This window comes from Arachis hypogaea, chromosome 15 (genome assembly GCF_003086295.3).
Source record: "Arachis hypogaea cultivar Tifrunner chromosome 15, arahy.Tifrunner.gnm2.J5K5, whole genome shotgun sequence".
Taxonomy (NCBI): Eukaryota; Viridiplantae; Streptophyta; class Magnoliopsida; order Fabales; family Fabaceae; genus Arachis; species Arachis hypogaea.
Genome location: NC_092050.1, coordinates 15,543,933 through 15,561,680, shown reverse-complemented (window position 1 = coordinate 15,561,680; position 17,748 = coordinate 15,543,933). Strand labels below are relative to the sequence as shown.

Genomic DNA, 17,748 nt, shown 5'->3' with positions numbered 1-17,748 from the left:
TCAGACCAAGTACGTGACGGATGAAGCGAGTATGCATGAAATGTTTTCAATGTATATGGAAAATCGCCACCGAATGTCTTATATCGAGTTGTATGTTGAGTTTGAGCAATCTGAAGCGGACCGCAACATTGTGTTGGAAGATTATAATAGTGAAAGTGAGGATGAATTTGAAAGTAACTATGAGATCGTTGGTCCAGGTGAACACGAAGATGAAGCTGGCGGCGACATGAATGCAGATGTGGCGGCAGTTGCAGATGCACTAGCAAACCCGCATCCGTTTCAGGAGCCTTCTTTCATGCGGTCGTTGGATTTGGAGGCTATGCACGCACCGGAGTTTCCGCAATATATGAATCCAGGTGCGTAAAGCTAGATAGCTGTATGAAACTCTTAAGTAGCAGATCATTATGTCAAATAAGTAATATATGTGATATGTGGATAGTCATTTGTGAGCATAGCATTTGGTTTTTTTATTAATTAATAGTTCTTTGTTATGAGTTATATTTAGATGTTCTTTACGTAGATAGAATAGCGACAAAGAAGACTATTATGATCTTACATGGTAAAGTGTGTTTATTAATTGAGTTGTAATAAATGATTTATTGCTAAGTACACAATAAAGGATTTATTATTTTTGATGTATGCAGTGCTTCCTGTTGTGGCGGACGGTGAGTTCACAGTGGGGATGGAATTCAGTTCAAGGGAGGCAGTAATCAAGGCAATGAAAAATTATACCATCCGGAGAGGTGTAGACTATCGGGTATATGAGTCGGAACCAACGACATTCTATGCCAAATGTACAGAATATGGTAATGGTTGTGACTGGTTGATCAGGGTTACCAAAATGCAGAAGAAGTACTGTTGAGAGATAAGGATGTACAACGGAAGTCACACGTGTACAAGGTCTACTATTTCTCAAGACCATTCGAAGCTGGATTCGAAGACAATTGCAGAAGCAATTAAGCCATTGGTAGAGGCTGACCCGTCTATAAAGGTAAAATCAGTAATTGCTGAAGTCCAGTCAAAGTTTAACTACACCATCAATTATCGCAAGGCTTGGTTAGCAAAGCAACAGGCGGTGGAATCAATTTTTGGAGGTTGGGAGGCATCGTATGAAGCTTTGCCCATATGGTTTGAGGCCATGTGTCACAAGGAGCCATCAGCAGTAGTTCACTTCGAAACAATGCCTGCTTACCAGGGGGATGATTTGGTTCCTGATATACGTGTACTGCATAGAGTCTTTTGGAGTTATTACCCTTGTATAAGGGCCTTTAGACACTGCAAGCCAGTGGTGCAGGTGGACGGGACTCATTTGTATGGAAAATACAAGGGTTGTTTATTGGTTGCAGTCTCACAAGATGGTAATAACAACATCGTGCCTATTGCATTCGCCATAGTGGAGGGAGAGACTTCTGACGCATGGTACTTTTTCCTGAGTAACTTGCGTCAACATGTGGTGACATGTGATGGTGTGGGACTCATCTCTGATCGACACGATTCTATTAAGTCAGCTATTGAGAGAAGTAATGGGGCTTGGTCTCCTCCTAGAGCGTTCCATATGTTTTGTATCCGACATATTGAATCCAACTTCTTGAGGAAGTTCAAGGCACCTTACTTACAGAAGCTCATAGTCAATATTGGTAAGTTTAAATACAATGAACTTTGAATTTATTGTCAGTACGATCAAATAGAATGGTGTTCATTGTTGACTGAATGTTTTTCATAGGATACTCGAGGACGATCAGGGAGTACCAGATGCGCTATGAACGATTAAAGGAACGGGGTGAGGCTTACACCAACTGACTTGATCGGATCCCACGTGAGCAGTATGCTTTGGCATTTGATGGTGGATACCGATGGGGTCATATGACCACCAATCTTGTGGAGTGCATCAACTCCGTCTTAAAGGGTGCACGGAATCTCCCGGTGACTGCGCTTGTTAAGGCTACATTTTACAGACTGAATGAGTTGTTCACTAGGAAAAGAGCTGAAGCTGAAGCCCGAATAAATGCTGGACTTGTGTTCTTTGAGATGGTGACCACCAAGGTGCATGCAAATCAACGGGCATCGGGTAACATACAGGTTAGTTGTTTTGATAGAGAAAATGAAGTATTTGAGGTACGGGAGATGCCAAGTGGGGTTGAGTATGCAGTTGACCTACGCCAGCGTCGTTGCGATTGTGGTGAATTTCGGTAGGCATAGTTTTCACGGTCCCAGCTACGCCACCTGCCATCGAACAATTCATTAGTTAACTAATCTTGTAAAAAACATAAAACAATTTCTATCATACATTTCAATGCATACTTTAATCAAACTTACCTGTTTGCAATTGGAAACACTCGGGGATTGCCGGGAATAGGCGCTAGAAATGGTAGCCGGATCCAAGCCCAAGTGAGCAAGAGTACCAACGGACCGTCCATCTTCTTGCAGTCGACACGAGTTGCCCTACACAATGATCTATACAAGTGTGCCAGGTATGCCGAACCCCAACTAAACTGTATGATCTGATGAAAGTTACGGAGCAAAGGTAAAAATTTCCAATGAACAGCTGAACTCGCCTTATCTCCAAACATAACTGTCCCAAATAACAACATTATTTGACACTTTACATACATCTGAATATGCTCAACATCATTCAACACTATACGATCTCTCAAACCCCTAAACCATGTTAATTTTATAAAGCTCCCTCTACATTCCGTCTTCCTCGGTGCAACTCCAAATTGGTGCAAGCACTCGGCTTCCAATGCCTCAAAACAACTCATGGTCGGTCCTATTACCGGAAGACCATTTGTCGGCAGACCGAGAATCATCACCACATCCTCCAAGGTCACGGCACACTCACCAACTGGAAAGTGAAACGTGTGAGTTTCAGGCCGCCATCTCTCAATCAGAGCATTAATCATTGCTGACTGACATGGAATAAATCTAATTTGTGAAACATAATAAAATCCTGTCTCGCGTAAGTGTGACTCAACAATTTGGTTGTATGAATCCGGCGGCTTTAAATGTTCACACAGCAATATCCTTGAACCCTACAATATCACGTTTCCACTATAAGTCCCAGTATAATATAACTATATCCTCAAAAACACAATTATCGTTACATGACCATTATAACTAATTTCAGCATAATTTCATTCCAAACATACACAGTAAATCTGTTATACAAAAATCTTTCAATCATATTCAGTATCTTAAAATAGCATACTAATTTATTATTGTTATTATTACTCATAAAACAGCATACTAATTTTATTATTATTATTATTATTATTATTATTATTATTATTATTATTATTATTATTATTATTATTATTATTATTATTATTATTATTATTATTATTATTATTATTATTATTCATAACTAATCTACGTTTTTTTTTTTTTGGTGACTAAATAAGGAAAGAAACAAAGCAAAAACTATTCTAAATCTGAGCGGATGATTCGTTGGAGATCAACACTAGGCTCAGACCAAATAACATGATTAGAGTTACTCTTGGCACCATATTTAGCCATCCAATCCGCAGCTCTATTTGCTTCTCGGGACACCCATTCAACGTGAACAAGCCAAGGACGAGATAAAAGCTCCTGAATCTTGTGAACCAAATCTGTTACTTCAGATGGATACCCACTTGTAAGCTCATGCATGATGGACAGAATGTCAAGGCAATCTGTTTCACATATAATATCCCTCAAACCGCAATCCCAAGCTAAAACCAGCCCCCTCCAAGCAGCAAATAATTCACATCTGATTATAGACCAAGGGGGAATGCTTCCAGAGCAGCCCGAGATCCAATCTCCCTTAGAATCTCTAATAATACACCCAAATCCCGCTAAATTTGAATCCATATACAAGCTTGCATCACAATTAACTTTAAAACTATTGCCTACCGGTGGTTCCCAACACAGGCAATTTCGGAGAGACCTAAAGGCATTGCTTCGATTCCTGTAAACCTGTAAGTCCTTGGCGGTAATTCTGGCCAAGGCAACAACCTTATGGTCTGTCCAAGGGTTGTCAGTGTTGAATATGTCATTGCACCTATGTCTCCATACCCACCAAAGCCCTGCACCAAAGGACGCCTCATTGTTAGCCAAGGCCTTCCGAAACCACTCTTCAAGAGCAGTACCAGCCGTTGAGTCCAGGATACTAGGATCCAACATATACCAGATTGCCTTTGATCGTTCACAGTCTCTAAGGCAATGCTCCATAGTCTCCTGCGCCTTGTTACATCTCTTACACATATCTGAAGAAGCTAAATGCCGCTTGAATCGAAAGGTCTCAGTTGGTAGAGCATCATGTAAGCTAAGCCACATAGTAAATTTGAACTTCTCTGGAATGTTTGTGTTCCACAACCAGTTCCAATTACTGTTGGCATTCCAATTTAATGTTTTATTTAATAACCATCTGTAACCCTCCCTTGCACTATACTTTTTTGTTGCTGCAGGCCACCACTCCCACTGTGGCTCCAACTCAGTCAAACTAGGATATCTCAGACCACAAATAAACTGCTTAATCTCATGCGGAATAGGCGTGGTAAGACTATCAACCTCCCAAGACACCCCTTTCCACAAGTCAGCCACCATGAAATCTGATTCAGAAATATGTACATAAGGAACAAGGTTGCAAAGCTTACCAAAAGGAGTCCACTCATCATACCAAACTGATTTGTGGACATCTCCAATATTCCAATGAAGCCCTTCCTTGAGATGCTCATAGGCACTAACAATGTTCTTCCAGGTAGCCGATGAAGAATTTCTACTGTTTTCGTTCATACTAGATTGATTCCTGAGATATTTATGCTTCAGAACCTGCACCCATAACTTCTCACTATTATTTAGACAATCCCATACCAACTTTCCCAGAAGCGCCATGTTAGCACAGGAAGTATCCCTAATACCCAATCCTCCTGCCTTTTTAGGAGTTATGGCGACCTCCCACCTGACCAGAGGCAGCCCTTTTCCAGTCGCTTGACCTTTCCACAAGAATTGTCTCATCAAGGAATCAATTTTATTACATGCATACTTCGGGAGAAGAGAAATTTGCATTTCATAAACTGGGATAGAGGCCATAACCGATTTAACAAGACAAAGCCTCCCTGCCTTATTCAGTAGGCGTCCTTTCCAACTGGAGAGCATTCTCGAAATTTTTTCAATAATCTCCTGAGCCGTCTTCCTGGAAGCTCTGGCATGACCGATGTTAATTCCCAGGTATTTACCCAAATCATTGCAGAACCGGATGTTAGAGACCCCTGAGAGAACCTCTTTTCTCCTCTCTGACACCCTCTTGGAACACTGGGCCTTTGACTTATGAAGATTTACCTTTAAACCTGACGCTCTAGAAAACAAGTCCAAACAATGCATGACCTCTATTACTTGAGCTTTTGATGCCTTACAGAAAAGCAAAAGATCATCTGCAAACATCAAATGAGAGAGTCGTGGTCCATTCCTAGAAACCGCAACTGGGTTCCACAAACCTTGGGAAACTCTATGAGAGATAAAGCAGGCAAGCATTTCCATACAGAGTACAAATAGATAAGGAGACATAGGATCTCCTTGCCTCAACCCTCTTTTCGGATTGAAATTTTGGAGCCTGTTCCCATTCCACAAAACTGCCAACGAAGAGGAAGTCACACAATTCAATATAAGATTAATGGTAGCCTTTGGAAACCCAAACCGGACCAAAGTAGCTTCCAGAAAACGCCAGTCTACCCTGTCATAAGCTTTTTCCAAATCAATCTTGAATGCCATGGTCCCTTTTCGAGACTTGGTGTTCCTCATGAAGTGCATAATCTCTTGAGCAATGATAATATTCTCTGTGGTTCCTCTTCCTGGAATGAACCCTCCTTGCAAAGGACCAATGATCTCCGACAGGAAAGGTCTGAACCTGTTAACTAGAACCTTTGTGACAATTTTATAAATTACATTACATAAGCTAATAGGCCGAAACTCCCGTAAGGAAGAGGGAACTTCCACTTTAGGAATTAGAACAATGAGAGTATCGAAAATAGCCGCGTTCAATGGCTCACCCTCAAAGGCTCGCTTGACCAGTCTACACACATCGTTGCTAAGAGAGTCCCAGAACTCTTTGTAGAAAATTGCTTGAAATCCATCTGGCCCTGGGGCTTTAAATGAACTCATAGTCATCACAGCTCTTTTAACCTCTTCAGACGTCACCGGTTCCACTAACTTTCGACAAGCCTCAGTACTAAGAGACGGGCAAGGAAAAGGCCCCATGGCGTCCAGGTCAATATCCTCCCTTGTAGAAAAGAGCTTTTGAAAGAAAGAATTTGCCGCCAGTTCTAGAGTCGTAGTCTCCGTGGTCCAAGACCCATCCTCCAAAAATAACCCATGAATTTTGTTCCTCTTTCTCCTGATAACTGTCTGCAGATGAAAAAATTTTGTATTTCTGTCTCCACATCTCACCCATTGTTCTCTAGATTTTTGATATCACAACAACTCTTCTTGAAGAAGGACATCATTCAGTTCCTGATGCAAAACTTGCTCTTTGATCCTAAGCTGTTGATCCTCCCGACTTTCCAGAGTAATCTGAACGTCATTCAAAAGCCTCTCCAACTCCCTTTTCTTAACAAAAATATTGCCAAAAACCTTTTTATTGAAGCTAGTTGCATCTTTTTGAACCTCCAACAAACATTTAACTACATCCGGAGCTCCTCTATTCCAAGCTGTATCAACAACATTCCTAAACAGAGGATGAGTCATCCACGCAGCCTGGAATCTGAACGGACGATGGCCCTTGGTAGCCCTCTTTGCCATCTTGCACCTAGTGAATAATGGGCAATGATCAGAGTGAAGGCGCGCCAGCACCTCAGTATAAGCCTCTGGAAACATTAGTCGCCAGTCCTGGTTGATGACTGCTCTATCAAGCTTCTTGGCCACCTGCACCCCACCTTTCACCTTCCTGTACCAAGTGAATCTTCTCCCAATAGCCCCCATATCAAACAGCCCACAATCCTCCAATGTTTCCGCAAATTGTTCTGCTCTGGCAAGTCTAAATTGCCCCCCTCTAACTTCACTCTGCAACAAAACATCATTAAAGTCCCCTAACACAATCCAAGGTCCGTGGATCATATTAGCAATCCTTGTCAAGTCACCCCACAGTTCTTTACGCCGATGTATATGCGGATTAGCATACACCGCACTGCAGTAACTAGATGTATTGCTCATAGTGATTTCAAAACTGATACATTGATCAACTACATCCAATACTCTCACAGAAATATTTGAATTAGAACATAGAACCCAGATACCCCCACTATGACCATTAGCCTCAACAATACCAACACCCTGGTAACCTAGATTATTCCAAAAAGATTTCATCCTCTCGAAAGCAATATGGGTTTCAAACAGAATGAAAAAAGTAGGATGAAATTTATTCGCTAACTCCTTACTATGAACCCGGGCCAATTTATTAGAGGCACCTCTAATATTCCAAAATAGGAAGCTTAAATCTAAATAATCCATAAAACAATTTGTATTGTAAAAAGGACCAACCTCAGCTGAAGTCCCTAACGAGATGATGAAGATCCACCATCATATCCCCCTGAGCCTTGCTTGTCCTTGTCCGGTTGTTGCCCGGGTTGTCTGTGTCCCTCCACTGACAACCCTTCCAATTTGCCGATTTGCTGCTTGCTGGTGTCGCCAAGGCAGTCCGGAGTCGACGGCGAATTCTGCAAAGAAGAAGGGCGCAACCTCTTGTGTCCGTTTTTGATAATGGTAGTGAAAGTCGGCACCGCAACGGAGACAGATTTGCCCTTCACCCCTTGCTGTTTGGAAGATGCCATGCGTGCCTTAGATCCGCTAACCGACCCGGTCTTCACCCCTGATTCGGCTCCTCTCATACGTAGCCCAAAGTCACGGTTCTGGTCCAATTTCTGATTTGAGCGCACCGGCATTTTATCTTTAGATGTTTGTTGGGCTTTGTTTGATTGGCTCAATTTTCCTCTCCTTTTGCCGCTGACTTTGGTCCAGCCAGTCTCATTTTCCAAATGTTGGGACCCCACTTCCTTCCCATGCAACGTATCATCTAATTCCTCCCCAATTTCTGCAACTATCACTGACTCTTTGGAATTGCATCCAAATTCAAAAATTTTCTCTTTTGAAGCTTCCTGTGGCTGCACCACCCGGGCCGCCGTCTCGGTCACTGATGTTTCCTTTCGATCCACCCTTTCCGAATCTATTGGGGTCATTCTGCAGTCAGTTGCTGGATGCCCGAAACAATTGCACTTGTCACAAATAAGGTGTAAGCATTCATACTCCACCTTATATTCAAACTCATCGACAATCACACTCCGGACCACCGGCAAACCAAGATTAATTTGCACGCAAGCCCGAGCAAATTTTCCCCTTTCCGCCAACTTAGTAGCCAGATCCACCTTGACTGGTCTTCCCACAGCAGAAGCGATTCTCATCATGGCTTTATCCTGATAGTACCATATGCTCAAACCAGAGATTCGAATCCAAACCATAGTCTCCCCGAAAGTGTCCTCACAAGGTTTAAAATCCGGTGTCCATGGCTTGACCGCAATATAGTGACCGAAGATCATCCATGGCCCCCCTAGTAAAACCTTCTCTCGATCGTCCATGCGATCAAATTTAACGAGGAAGTACCCAAAACCCACATCCAAGATTTCATATCCACCGGTGATCCTCCATACCCCTTTCAATTTGTGAAACATGGCCGTGTAACTAAGGTTTTTTCCAAGAACCTTAATCACAGTTGCTTCCTTGTATGGTTCAGAAAGGATGTTCCTAGCCTCTTCGGAGAAGCAAACTCTTGGAGGCATATGATCTCCTTGTTTTCCAGTGACCACTGCCATGGAATCCTCATCTAGAGCTTCAGCCCGATTTATCCCTGTGGCTACCGTAGAACCAATAACCTTGTCACGGAACGAAATCTTGGAAGTCACCCTGGAACTAAGGTCGCCCTTACTTGATCCCTCCTTCACACCTGATGCAAACCCTCCCACACTCTCCCCCTTATCTCTTTCGATGACATGGCCATCTTCTTCACCGTGTTTCACCCTCAAACGCTCTCTCCCGCTCTCTCCTTCTCTCATTCTCTCTGAGTACGGAGTTAACTAATCTACGTTTAGTTACTACTAAGTTATTCTCTAAATTTTAATGAATTAAAATTCATTTATTATTGATCATAAATAAAATAATTTATTAAATTTTAATTATTAATTATAATAAATTATTAAACTCAATTACTACTACTAATAATAACTACAATCTACTTTAGGAGAGCATGTACATGATCTGATTTCATTAGTTCATTAACTAAAAAAAAATTATTTACAGCTTACCATACCATACTATACCATACATACATACATACATACATACATACATACATACATACATACATACATACATACATACATACATAATTAATTTCGATTTTAATTTCTATTTCTAACCACCTAATCATACATGCATACATACATACATACATACATGATTAATTTCAATTTTAATTTCTATTTCTAACCACCTAATAATAAAATCATACATACATATATGATTTAATTAATCTCTACTTAATGCTATTACAATATATATTTCTAATTAAATTTAATATTTATCACTATTATTATTATTAAATCAGATTATTAAAAAATAAAAACTTACATAATTTGGATCTCCAAGATAATTAACAATGTGAAGCTCTGGTTGATTTATTTCTTTAATTTTTGGTCTTCTTGGCATTTTCTTTGAATTCTTTTCAAAATCTGTTGTGGTCCAACAATGGTGTGCAGCAAGGATATAGTGGGGTTGAGGTGGGGTTGAGGGTGTTGAAGAGAGGGAGACGAAAGTGAAAGAGAGTGAAAGGGATACGGTTGAGGGTGTTGAAGAGAGGGAAACTAAAGTGAAAGAGAGTGAAAGGGATAGGATGAGGGGGTTCTTTTGTGGCAAGGGGGTCACGGGCAACCGAGGGAACTGCATGCGTCACGCGTGGCCAAGGAACGCAAATCGGTGCCACCGACTTGTGCACCCTCCGCGACCTGAAATCGGTGCCTCTGATTTCCTTGCAACCAATCGGTGCCACCGATTTCTGCTACCCAGTCGTCACAAATCCGTTAAACACCAATAATCACCATATCGCTGCATAACTCCATCAACGGCGTCATATCTAAATTAAAAAACTCTAACTATAACCTATTAAAGTCAAACTTAAACTTAGATCCTGTTTGAAAAAGTTTTTTTTTAGAAAAATTAAATATTTTTTTATTTTTAAACAAATAAAAATAATTTTATATTTAAATAATTTATATAAATTTTTTAATTTATTAATTATATTTAAATATAATATAAAATACTTATTTATTTATTTATTATATAAAAATATCTTTTTTTAAAATATTTTTTAAAAAAAATATAAATTATAATTAAAAAATATTTTTTAAATTTTTATATTTATTATTAAAAATTTATCAAACATATTTTAAAATAAAAAATATTTTTGAACAACTTAATAATATACAATCTCCTTCTTAATTCTGGATAAATAACATTAATAAACGAAATGTGTTTTAATATTATATAAAAATTTTAAATAAAAAATTTGTTACTCGTATATTCCTAAGCATAAATCTATTTAAATCAAATTAAACAAATTTGATTTAGTTTTTTCAGTACTAAATTGAATCAATGTGATTTTAACGAGTAAAATTATATGTTAATTAAATACACCTAATTTTATTTATGATTGATTGTCATTCTAACTAAATAAATCGAATAGTATTACTTCAATTTATGTTAAAATAATAAAATCAAATAAATCGAATCTGTTAATTTATGCATAAATAGATGAAAACTGATTTGATTTATTTGGTTCCACTTTTTTAACATAAATCGAAACAATACAATTCGATTTATTTGGTTAAAATAACAATCAATCATATATAATCATACTAATTCGCATTGATTCGATTTAATAGCAAAAAACTAAATCAAATTTGGTGAATTCGATTTATATAAATTTATGTTTAAAGACACGCAGGAGTTTTGATTTGAGACTTTCATTTAATATTAAAACACACTTGATTTATTAATGTTATTTACCCCTTAATTCTCGTGGTTAATAGAAAAATTACACGCAATTCCAGAGTGAATATGGATAACCATCAAATTTTTTAGATAATGATGTCTCTTCTGTTCTGCCGCGGTATTGACTCTTAGAGCATTAGAGCAATGAGCGCCGCCAACTTAGCATTTCCCTCTGCGTTCCGTCGTTGAAGCATAAACAGACCATCACAGCTCAGCTCAACTCACCGCAAATATGAAATATAGGGTTTCGCACAGGTTCCCTGTGCTTCCTCGCCATACTCGATTCCTTAACCACACTCGTTCTTCCTTCACTTCCTTCGCAAAAAGGTTTCAAACTACTCAAACTCGAGCTTCCATCAATGGGGGAAGTGGAAATTCTCAAGGTTAGTTATTGCTTCTTCAACTATCTGAATTTTATTGTGATTTGTTACGAAGTGTAAGCTCCTAAGCTTTGAGCTTATTGCTGTGAGAATGTGCAGGGGATTCTTATCTTGTACCTGGTGCAACAGTAGCTACCATTCTCATGCTTGGTGTTCTCCATGGCCGTAGAATGTATGATGACAAGAAGGTTCACACTTATTAACAAGTTTAGCTTCACTTTTGGATTCTACATTTGTGTTATCTTCTTGCTCGATTAAATACTCCTATTATCTGATTTGTGGATTATGGTTTTCATACCCTTGTGCCAGACTGAAGAGATGCGTGATAAAGGAATTGAGATTGAATTCCAACCTGATGTAAAGGTAAGGTAGAAATTTTCGCTTTCTGGCTATTGTCCATCTTCCTAGAAAGGGAAAATAAATATGTGTATCAAGGCATTTATTTAATTTTGGTTATTTTACATGTGCGCTATGTCATCAATAGGCGACATTTTTGAGATTATTGCCTCTGCGTTCAATTTCTAGATGTTGGGGATTCCTGACAAGCTTGGTAAGAACTCAACTTTTATGCCTTCGGTATCTTATTTCTTAATTATATATATTCAATGAGTTGTGAGCTGTATTTTACAATTATATGCACAATTTTGTTTCTGTGCTATTGCTTCTGCTAGTAAGGGTGGGAAGAAACAACTTTCTGAGTAATTACAAGTGTAATAAAATAAATCTTAAAAAAAAAAAATACAAGAACATAAATTATGTTGCGTGTCTTTTCATAGCCTTTATTGAATTTAAATGATTTAAGTTCTGCATATTGTAGACAGTCTTGTATATACTGTGTATTATATCATTATATGATCTTTACATATTCAGCAAAATTTTTCAGGAAATCCCAGTGTGGTTAAGGCCACATGTCTATAGAGCTTGGGCTCGGGCATTCCATTCGGGTACAATCATTTTTTTTTTCTTTTTCCATTTGTCTGAATATTTTTGCTATTCTTGTTATAATATGCTGCTATAGCTATCATGCAATGAAACTGGCACAAATTGTTCTTGATAAACATTTATCTGATAATTAGTGTAAAGATGATCCTAATTCCTGTTGACATGTCAGATTTGGAAGAAGCTGCTTTGCCTCTAGACAAGTATGCCTCTTTAAAGGAATTTTTTGTCCGCACTTTGAAAGAAGGTTCCAGGCCTATTGATGACGATCCGTTATGTCTGGTAACTGGTAACAGCTATTTGAAATTAAAAGTTTTCATTTATACCATTTTGTATTGATACATAATCAATTAGGCCAAATCTATTTTCTTCAGGTTAGTCCTGTGGATGGTACAGTTTTAAGATTTGGGGAGTTAAAGGGGTCTGGGGGAATGATTGAACAAGTTAAAGGGTTTTCATACTCCGTATTTTCTCTTCTTGGTGCAAGCCCTTCCCTTCCAACAAAAGCTGATAGTGAGGTGCAAGAGGAGCAGAGCGAATCAATGACAACAACTGAGAAAAGCAAGAAATCATGGTGGAGAATTTCATTCGCTTCTCCAAAGGTCTGGGACCCTACATCATCATGGTAATTTTTTCTTCTGCCTATATATCTCAGAATATATATTTAACTTAACATGATTGTAAAATGTGTTCTAATTTTCATTGAATTCAGTTGAATAAAACCACTGATTCATATATTTTTCTATACATCCCACTCAAATTGGATCCTAAATGTCCTTCATGTTTATAACTCTTAATTCTCTATTCATGATATATATGCCTCGTTTTCATTAAAGGATTTCTTCAAATAATAGAAACTTCTGATTTAGCAATATCTGCAACTGAAATCAGGTCCACTGGATGACATAAGATGAGGAGTGTGAGAGTGCTTAAAACCTTTTTCAGGGGAAAAATTTTTCTTTTTTCTTTTCTATAGTTTAGTCTTTTCAAGATATTAATTGTGCTTCCTGTCTGTATGGTTCTTGTTATTATCATACAATCATAAAGGCCTGTGTTGCCTGCTCAGTTCAGAGGCCCGTATTTCATTTTGGGATATATTAGGTCTGTTACCAAAAATGCTACTATGTCAACCTCAAATGCATATGACTGTTCTGTATTGATGTTCTGTGGACCTCCAAAATCAATGTATCTGCTATTTATTTTACTACAATAGAGAAGGTAATGATTGACACAACAAAAGATTTTCTTTTGCAGCCCAAAGAGAGGTCTCTTTTACTGTGTGATTTACTTAAAGCCTGGTGATTACCATCGGATACATTCCCCAGCTGACTGGAAAATTCTTGTTCGCAGACATTTTTCTGGTAAACAATCTCAAGCATGTCATACATTCAAACAACTAGAGAATAACACCTAGTGTTAATCTGTTTTAGCTTGGAATGGAGCAACCTTAGGATGGACCAATAGGAAAATGGCCACCCGCACCCTGAGTGTCAAAGTGAAAGACCTAGTGTTAATCTGTTTTAGCTTGGAATGGAGCAACCTTAGGATGGACCAATAGGAAAATGGCCACCTGCACCCTGAGTGTCAAAGTGAAAGACCCTAAGGCTGCATTTGGTTTTGAGAATAGAATAAGACAAGATACTGAAAACAGGACACAAAAGACAAAGACACAAAAATAAGTGTTTTTGTATTTTGTTTAGTAGTGAACTGAATATAAGATAAAACAAATAATAAAAAGTAATTTACTTTTTTTTTCCTTCACACAATTTAGAATAAAACATAAAATGATAAAAAAATATAATTATGCAAAGTTTGATAACGATAATAAAAGAAAAAATAAAAAAATAAGTTGTATCGCCATTCAGTGTCAGTGTTCTTTTTGTCAGAAAAGACACAAAATACACTAATTTAGTGTTCTAGGATACAATGTCTCTGTCCATGTCTCACCTACTAAACACAATTTTGTGTCTCTGTCCATGTTTCGGTGTCCTGCCCTTATAAACTAATGCAGCCTAAGTGAACATCTAGAGGATTGTTGAGGCATATGAGCCATTTCATTTCGATTTGTTCTTCCTTCTTTATCATTTTACTTTCCCACCTTAATGTTTGATTAATGTTTCCATAAGCTCTGCAAATGAAAATTATCTCTTCAATGTGTAAAATATTGGAACTAGGAAGCAAACATAATGTAGTAGTATTGTTGATTTTCAAGTTTTGCATTTGTTGGTTACCATGTGGTGCACTAATTTATTAATAATTAGTTTGTTATTAAATTATTTGTTTGTTACTTATTTTGCAGGCCGTCTTTATCCATTGAATGAAAGAGCTACAAGAACAATCAGAAACCTCTATATTGAGAATGAGAGGGTAATTTATATCTAATTTAAATTGAACTTGGAACTTTATACCTTAATCTCACCCCACATTTTCACCTACTTATTCGTGCCAATTAAGCACATTGACCTATTAACTTTATGTGGAAAGACTTACTCTTGAAAATGAAAATATTCTTTATGGGGACAAAGAAGCTAGGAGCTGTTCCAGTTGGTCTGGGAGTGTGAGGCACTCTTTCTATAGCAGTAACAAATTATTGTTTTGTTCTAGGGAGGTCCGATGTGATATTTATGTGTATTTCATTACTCCATATAAACTTTTGGAATTTTCCTAATTTTGTCATTTGCCCATTTTATTTACTATGCTCTTCTAACAATCTAACCATGAGTAACCACCTTCACTCTGAGTTACGGTATGATTGGTCACCAACTGTCTCTTTACTCTCTATAAAATGGTCAGGTTGTTCTTGAAGGTCTCTGGCAGGAAGGGTTTATGGCACTTGCTGCAATTGGTGCCACAAATATTGGATCAATTGAGGTGTGTCTATAGTTCCTTAAGGATGTAATAATAGTATAACATTCCATTACAATGAGCAACTTCCTGCAAGTTAATTACCAAGAATATGTTAGAAAGTGTTTGGGTTTTCTGTTACTATTGTCCTGTTATTGACTGGATTTCTTCATTAAATTGGCAGCTTTTCATTGAGCCCGAACTTCATACTAACAAGCCAAAAAAGAAGTTGCTACCTTCAGAGCCTCCTGACGAACGGGTTTACGTAAGTGAAAGTGAAAGTATTGGTAGGATGCTCAAGAAAGGTGACGAGGTTAGTAGTTGATCTAATTGTCTCTTAGAATTTATGCGCATGTGTCAAACTTAAATAGCATTGAACTGCAAATTTTATATAAGTAGACAGATTTAGAGAGGTGCTTTTGAATTTTGATCCTTTTTATTTATGGCACTTGCACTCCTTGTGAATTGAGAGCTATTAGATAGATTTGGTATAATGTAGTTCATTGCTTTTTTTATTCTCAGTTTGCTGCTTTCAACATGGGATCGACAGTTGTTCTTGTTTTTCAAGCTCCGATTCCAAAACTTGTCCACGAGGACAATTCATCAGAGGAATTCAAATTCTGTGTCAAACCTGGGGATAGAATTCGTGTTGGTGAGGCTCTAGGGAGGTGGCATACTTCATAACAAGCTAACTTTTGTGCATTTGATTATATTAATTAATCAACTCCATTTTGAAGAGAAGGATAATCGTGCCACGTTTGGATGTGTTCCATATCCAATCCGTGACACTGTTAATTTCCGAAATTGAGATTTGAGAGATCTCTATTTTGAAGAGAAGGTTAATCGATTCTTTGCACGGATCCTCTGTAATTAAGTATAGCACAAGTTATATCAACAGTTTTGACTTTTGAGACAAATACGTGAAAAGAAATTGAAGTTTTTCATGGCCAAGGTTTTCACAGTTCCACGAAGCACAAGAAAGTTTTTTCATATCTAGATGATGCCCAAAATTTCTCAACTCTCAAACTATGACAAATATGCCCACATATATTTGGGTCTAAAATCTGTGTACAATCAATAACTTGTTTATCTGAGGCATTTGTGAAGCGCAAGTGGTGGTGTTAGATGGAGCTTAATTCCCACTGCCCTATCAAAATAAATAAATCATCCAAAAGCAAAGCCAAATATTTTCCTTATGTAACTGATATGAGTAAAATCCATCAAAATTTCGGCAAGAGACACAATGTCGAATTATAATAGTAAAAACTGGACAAAGCCATCGAGTTCATAATCGGGTGACAAAACAAAACCCCTGGAAATTTTGGCATTAGCATTTAAAATTGAACTGATCCTATATGTAATGAAGCTCTCGTGACTCAAGAGTCACTTCAAAAGAAAACTTGTGATAAATCCAAAGTCCATTAAATCGTTGCTGCCTAATTTTAATATTTCATTGTCATCATCCGTGCCTTTACATCAAAACTTTGTTCCTGGAACGGCAACACACCACATCAAAATTAGCCACTAAGGCCTGAGCCAGCCACACACGACATACCTCATAATTCAATATTTACCCAAGGGTTTTGCTATCTGTGTTTTAAAGACATTGATTAAGTATACCATAAAAAAATATATCAAAAACATTAAAAAGGTAAAAAAAAAAAAATATATTTTTACAATAAATATCATTAAAATATTTTCTTTTATGTTATGCTTAACCAATATTCTTAAGGTACAGAATAGCAAAATCTTTTTTTTTTTAATTCCAATACTTTTAAATTTTAACCCAGTAATATGAGTTAATATTCATTTTAATTCTTAAACTTGCAAGCATCAATTTAGTTTCTAAAATTTTAATTGGTTTTATTTAGTCTTTAAACTTTATAAACATAACTCACATTAATTTCTGTAATAATTTTCTGTCAGACAAAAAATGATGCATTTTTAGACTATTTGATTGCCAAAACTAAAACTACTTCATCTTATAGAGTCTAACATAACACTTGACTGTACTCCACTGTGTTTGTTTTTGAATACATGAAAGAACATGACATTGAGACAGAGACAATAGAATAGAGATACAACAAATTATCCTTTGTGTAGTGTGTTGAATATGGTGTACAATATTATGTTTGGATACACATGGATAAGACTAAAATATTATATAAAATAACTAAAATAGCCACGTGATTCCAAATTTTTCGCATCAAATACAAACTAATTTAATAGAAAATGAGAGTTCACGGGAGTACATGAGATTACAAGAAGAATTGGTATATGAACAAATAAGGTAAACATGGTATTAAAATAATAACATAACATAAGAAGGAAGGAATTATACAACCAAGTAAGAAATTCTACAAAAAGAAGACAGTACCTGACAAATTAGGAACAATAAGAAGGGATAATAATAAAATAATAAAAAATATTGAAAAAAATTTTCATAAAAAAGTCTATGTCCACCTTTCCAAATTTCGTATTCATCATTGTCCTTCATAAAATAGTGGACATAAAA

The 17,748-nt window shown here is 37.2% G+C and overlaps 3 protein-coding genes across 3 annotated transcripts; 2 read left to right on the top strand and 1 right to left on the bottom strand.

Moving 5' to 3' along the window:
• Nucleotides 1-871: 871 nt before the first annotated feature.
• Nucleotides 872-1,800, top strand: LOC112747985 (uncharacterized). Its single transcript, XM_025796196.1, has 2 exons — nt 872-1,637; nt 1,724-1,800. Exons 1-2 carry the CDS (start codon nt 872-874, stop codon nt 1,798-1,800), a joined length of 843 nt encoding a protein of 280 aa, XP_025651981.1.
• A 4,647-nt stretch (nt 1,801-6,447) lies between these two features.
• On the bottom strand, nt 6,448-7,338 carry LOC140179128 (uncharacterized). The gene has a single exon (XM_072217760.1). The coding sequence runs from the start codon at nt 7,336-7,338 to the stop codon at nt 6,448-6,450; it is 891 nt and encodes a 296-aa protein (XP_072073861.1).
• A 3,794-nt stretch (nt 7,339-11,132) lies between these two features.
• On the top strand, nt 11,133-16,177 carry LOC112749635 (phosphatidylserine decarboxylase proenzyme 1, mitochondrial). Its single transcript, XM_025797942.3, has 12 exons — nt 11,133-11,453; nt 11,550-11,638; nt 11,760-11,813; nt 11,935-12,000; nt 12,334-12,394; nt 12,562-12,671; nt 12,764-13,014; nt 13,644-13,750; nt 14,689-14,756; nt 15,183-15,260; nt 15,418-15,546; nt 15,756-16,177. Exons 1-12 carry the CDS (start codon nt 11,303-11,305, stop codon nt 15,915-15,917), a joined length of 1,326 nt encoding a protein of 441 aa, XP_025653727.1. The 5' UTR covers nt 11,133-11,302; the 3' UTR covers nt 15,918-16,177.
• Nucleotides 16,178-17,748: the final 1,571 nt, after the last annotated feature.

What these genes read in the sequence shown, in the direction of transcription:
- LOC112747985 (XM_025796196.1), top strand. Translation starts at nt 872, where the DNA reads ATGTACAACGGAAGTCACACGTGTACAAGGTCTACTATTTCTCAAGAC. An exon ending in GAAGCTCATAGTCAATATTG is followed by an intron (nt 1,638 to 1,723) that starts GTAAGTTTAAAT and finishes TGTTTTTCATAG; the next exon opens with GATACTCGAGGACGATCAGG.
- LOC140179128 (XM_072217760.1), bottom strand. Translation starts at nt 7,338, where the DNA reads ATGAAATCTTTTTGGAATAATCTAGGTTACCAGGGTGTTGGTATTGTT.
- LOC112749635 (XM_025797942.3), top strand. Translation starts at nt 11,303, where the DNA reads ATGAAATATAGGGTTTCGCACAGGTTCCCTGTGCTTCCTCGCCATACT. An exon ending in GGCTCGGGCATTCCATTCGG is followed by an intron (nt 12,395 to 12,561) that starts GTACAATCATTT and finishes TTGACATGTCAG; the next exon opens with ATTTGGAAGAAGCTGCTTTG. An exon ending in TGCTCAAGAAAGGTGACGAG is followed by an intron (nt 15,547 to 15,755) that starts GTTAGTAGTTGA and finishes TTTTATTCTCAG; the next exon opens with TTTGCTGCTTTCAACATGGG.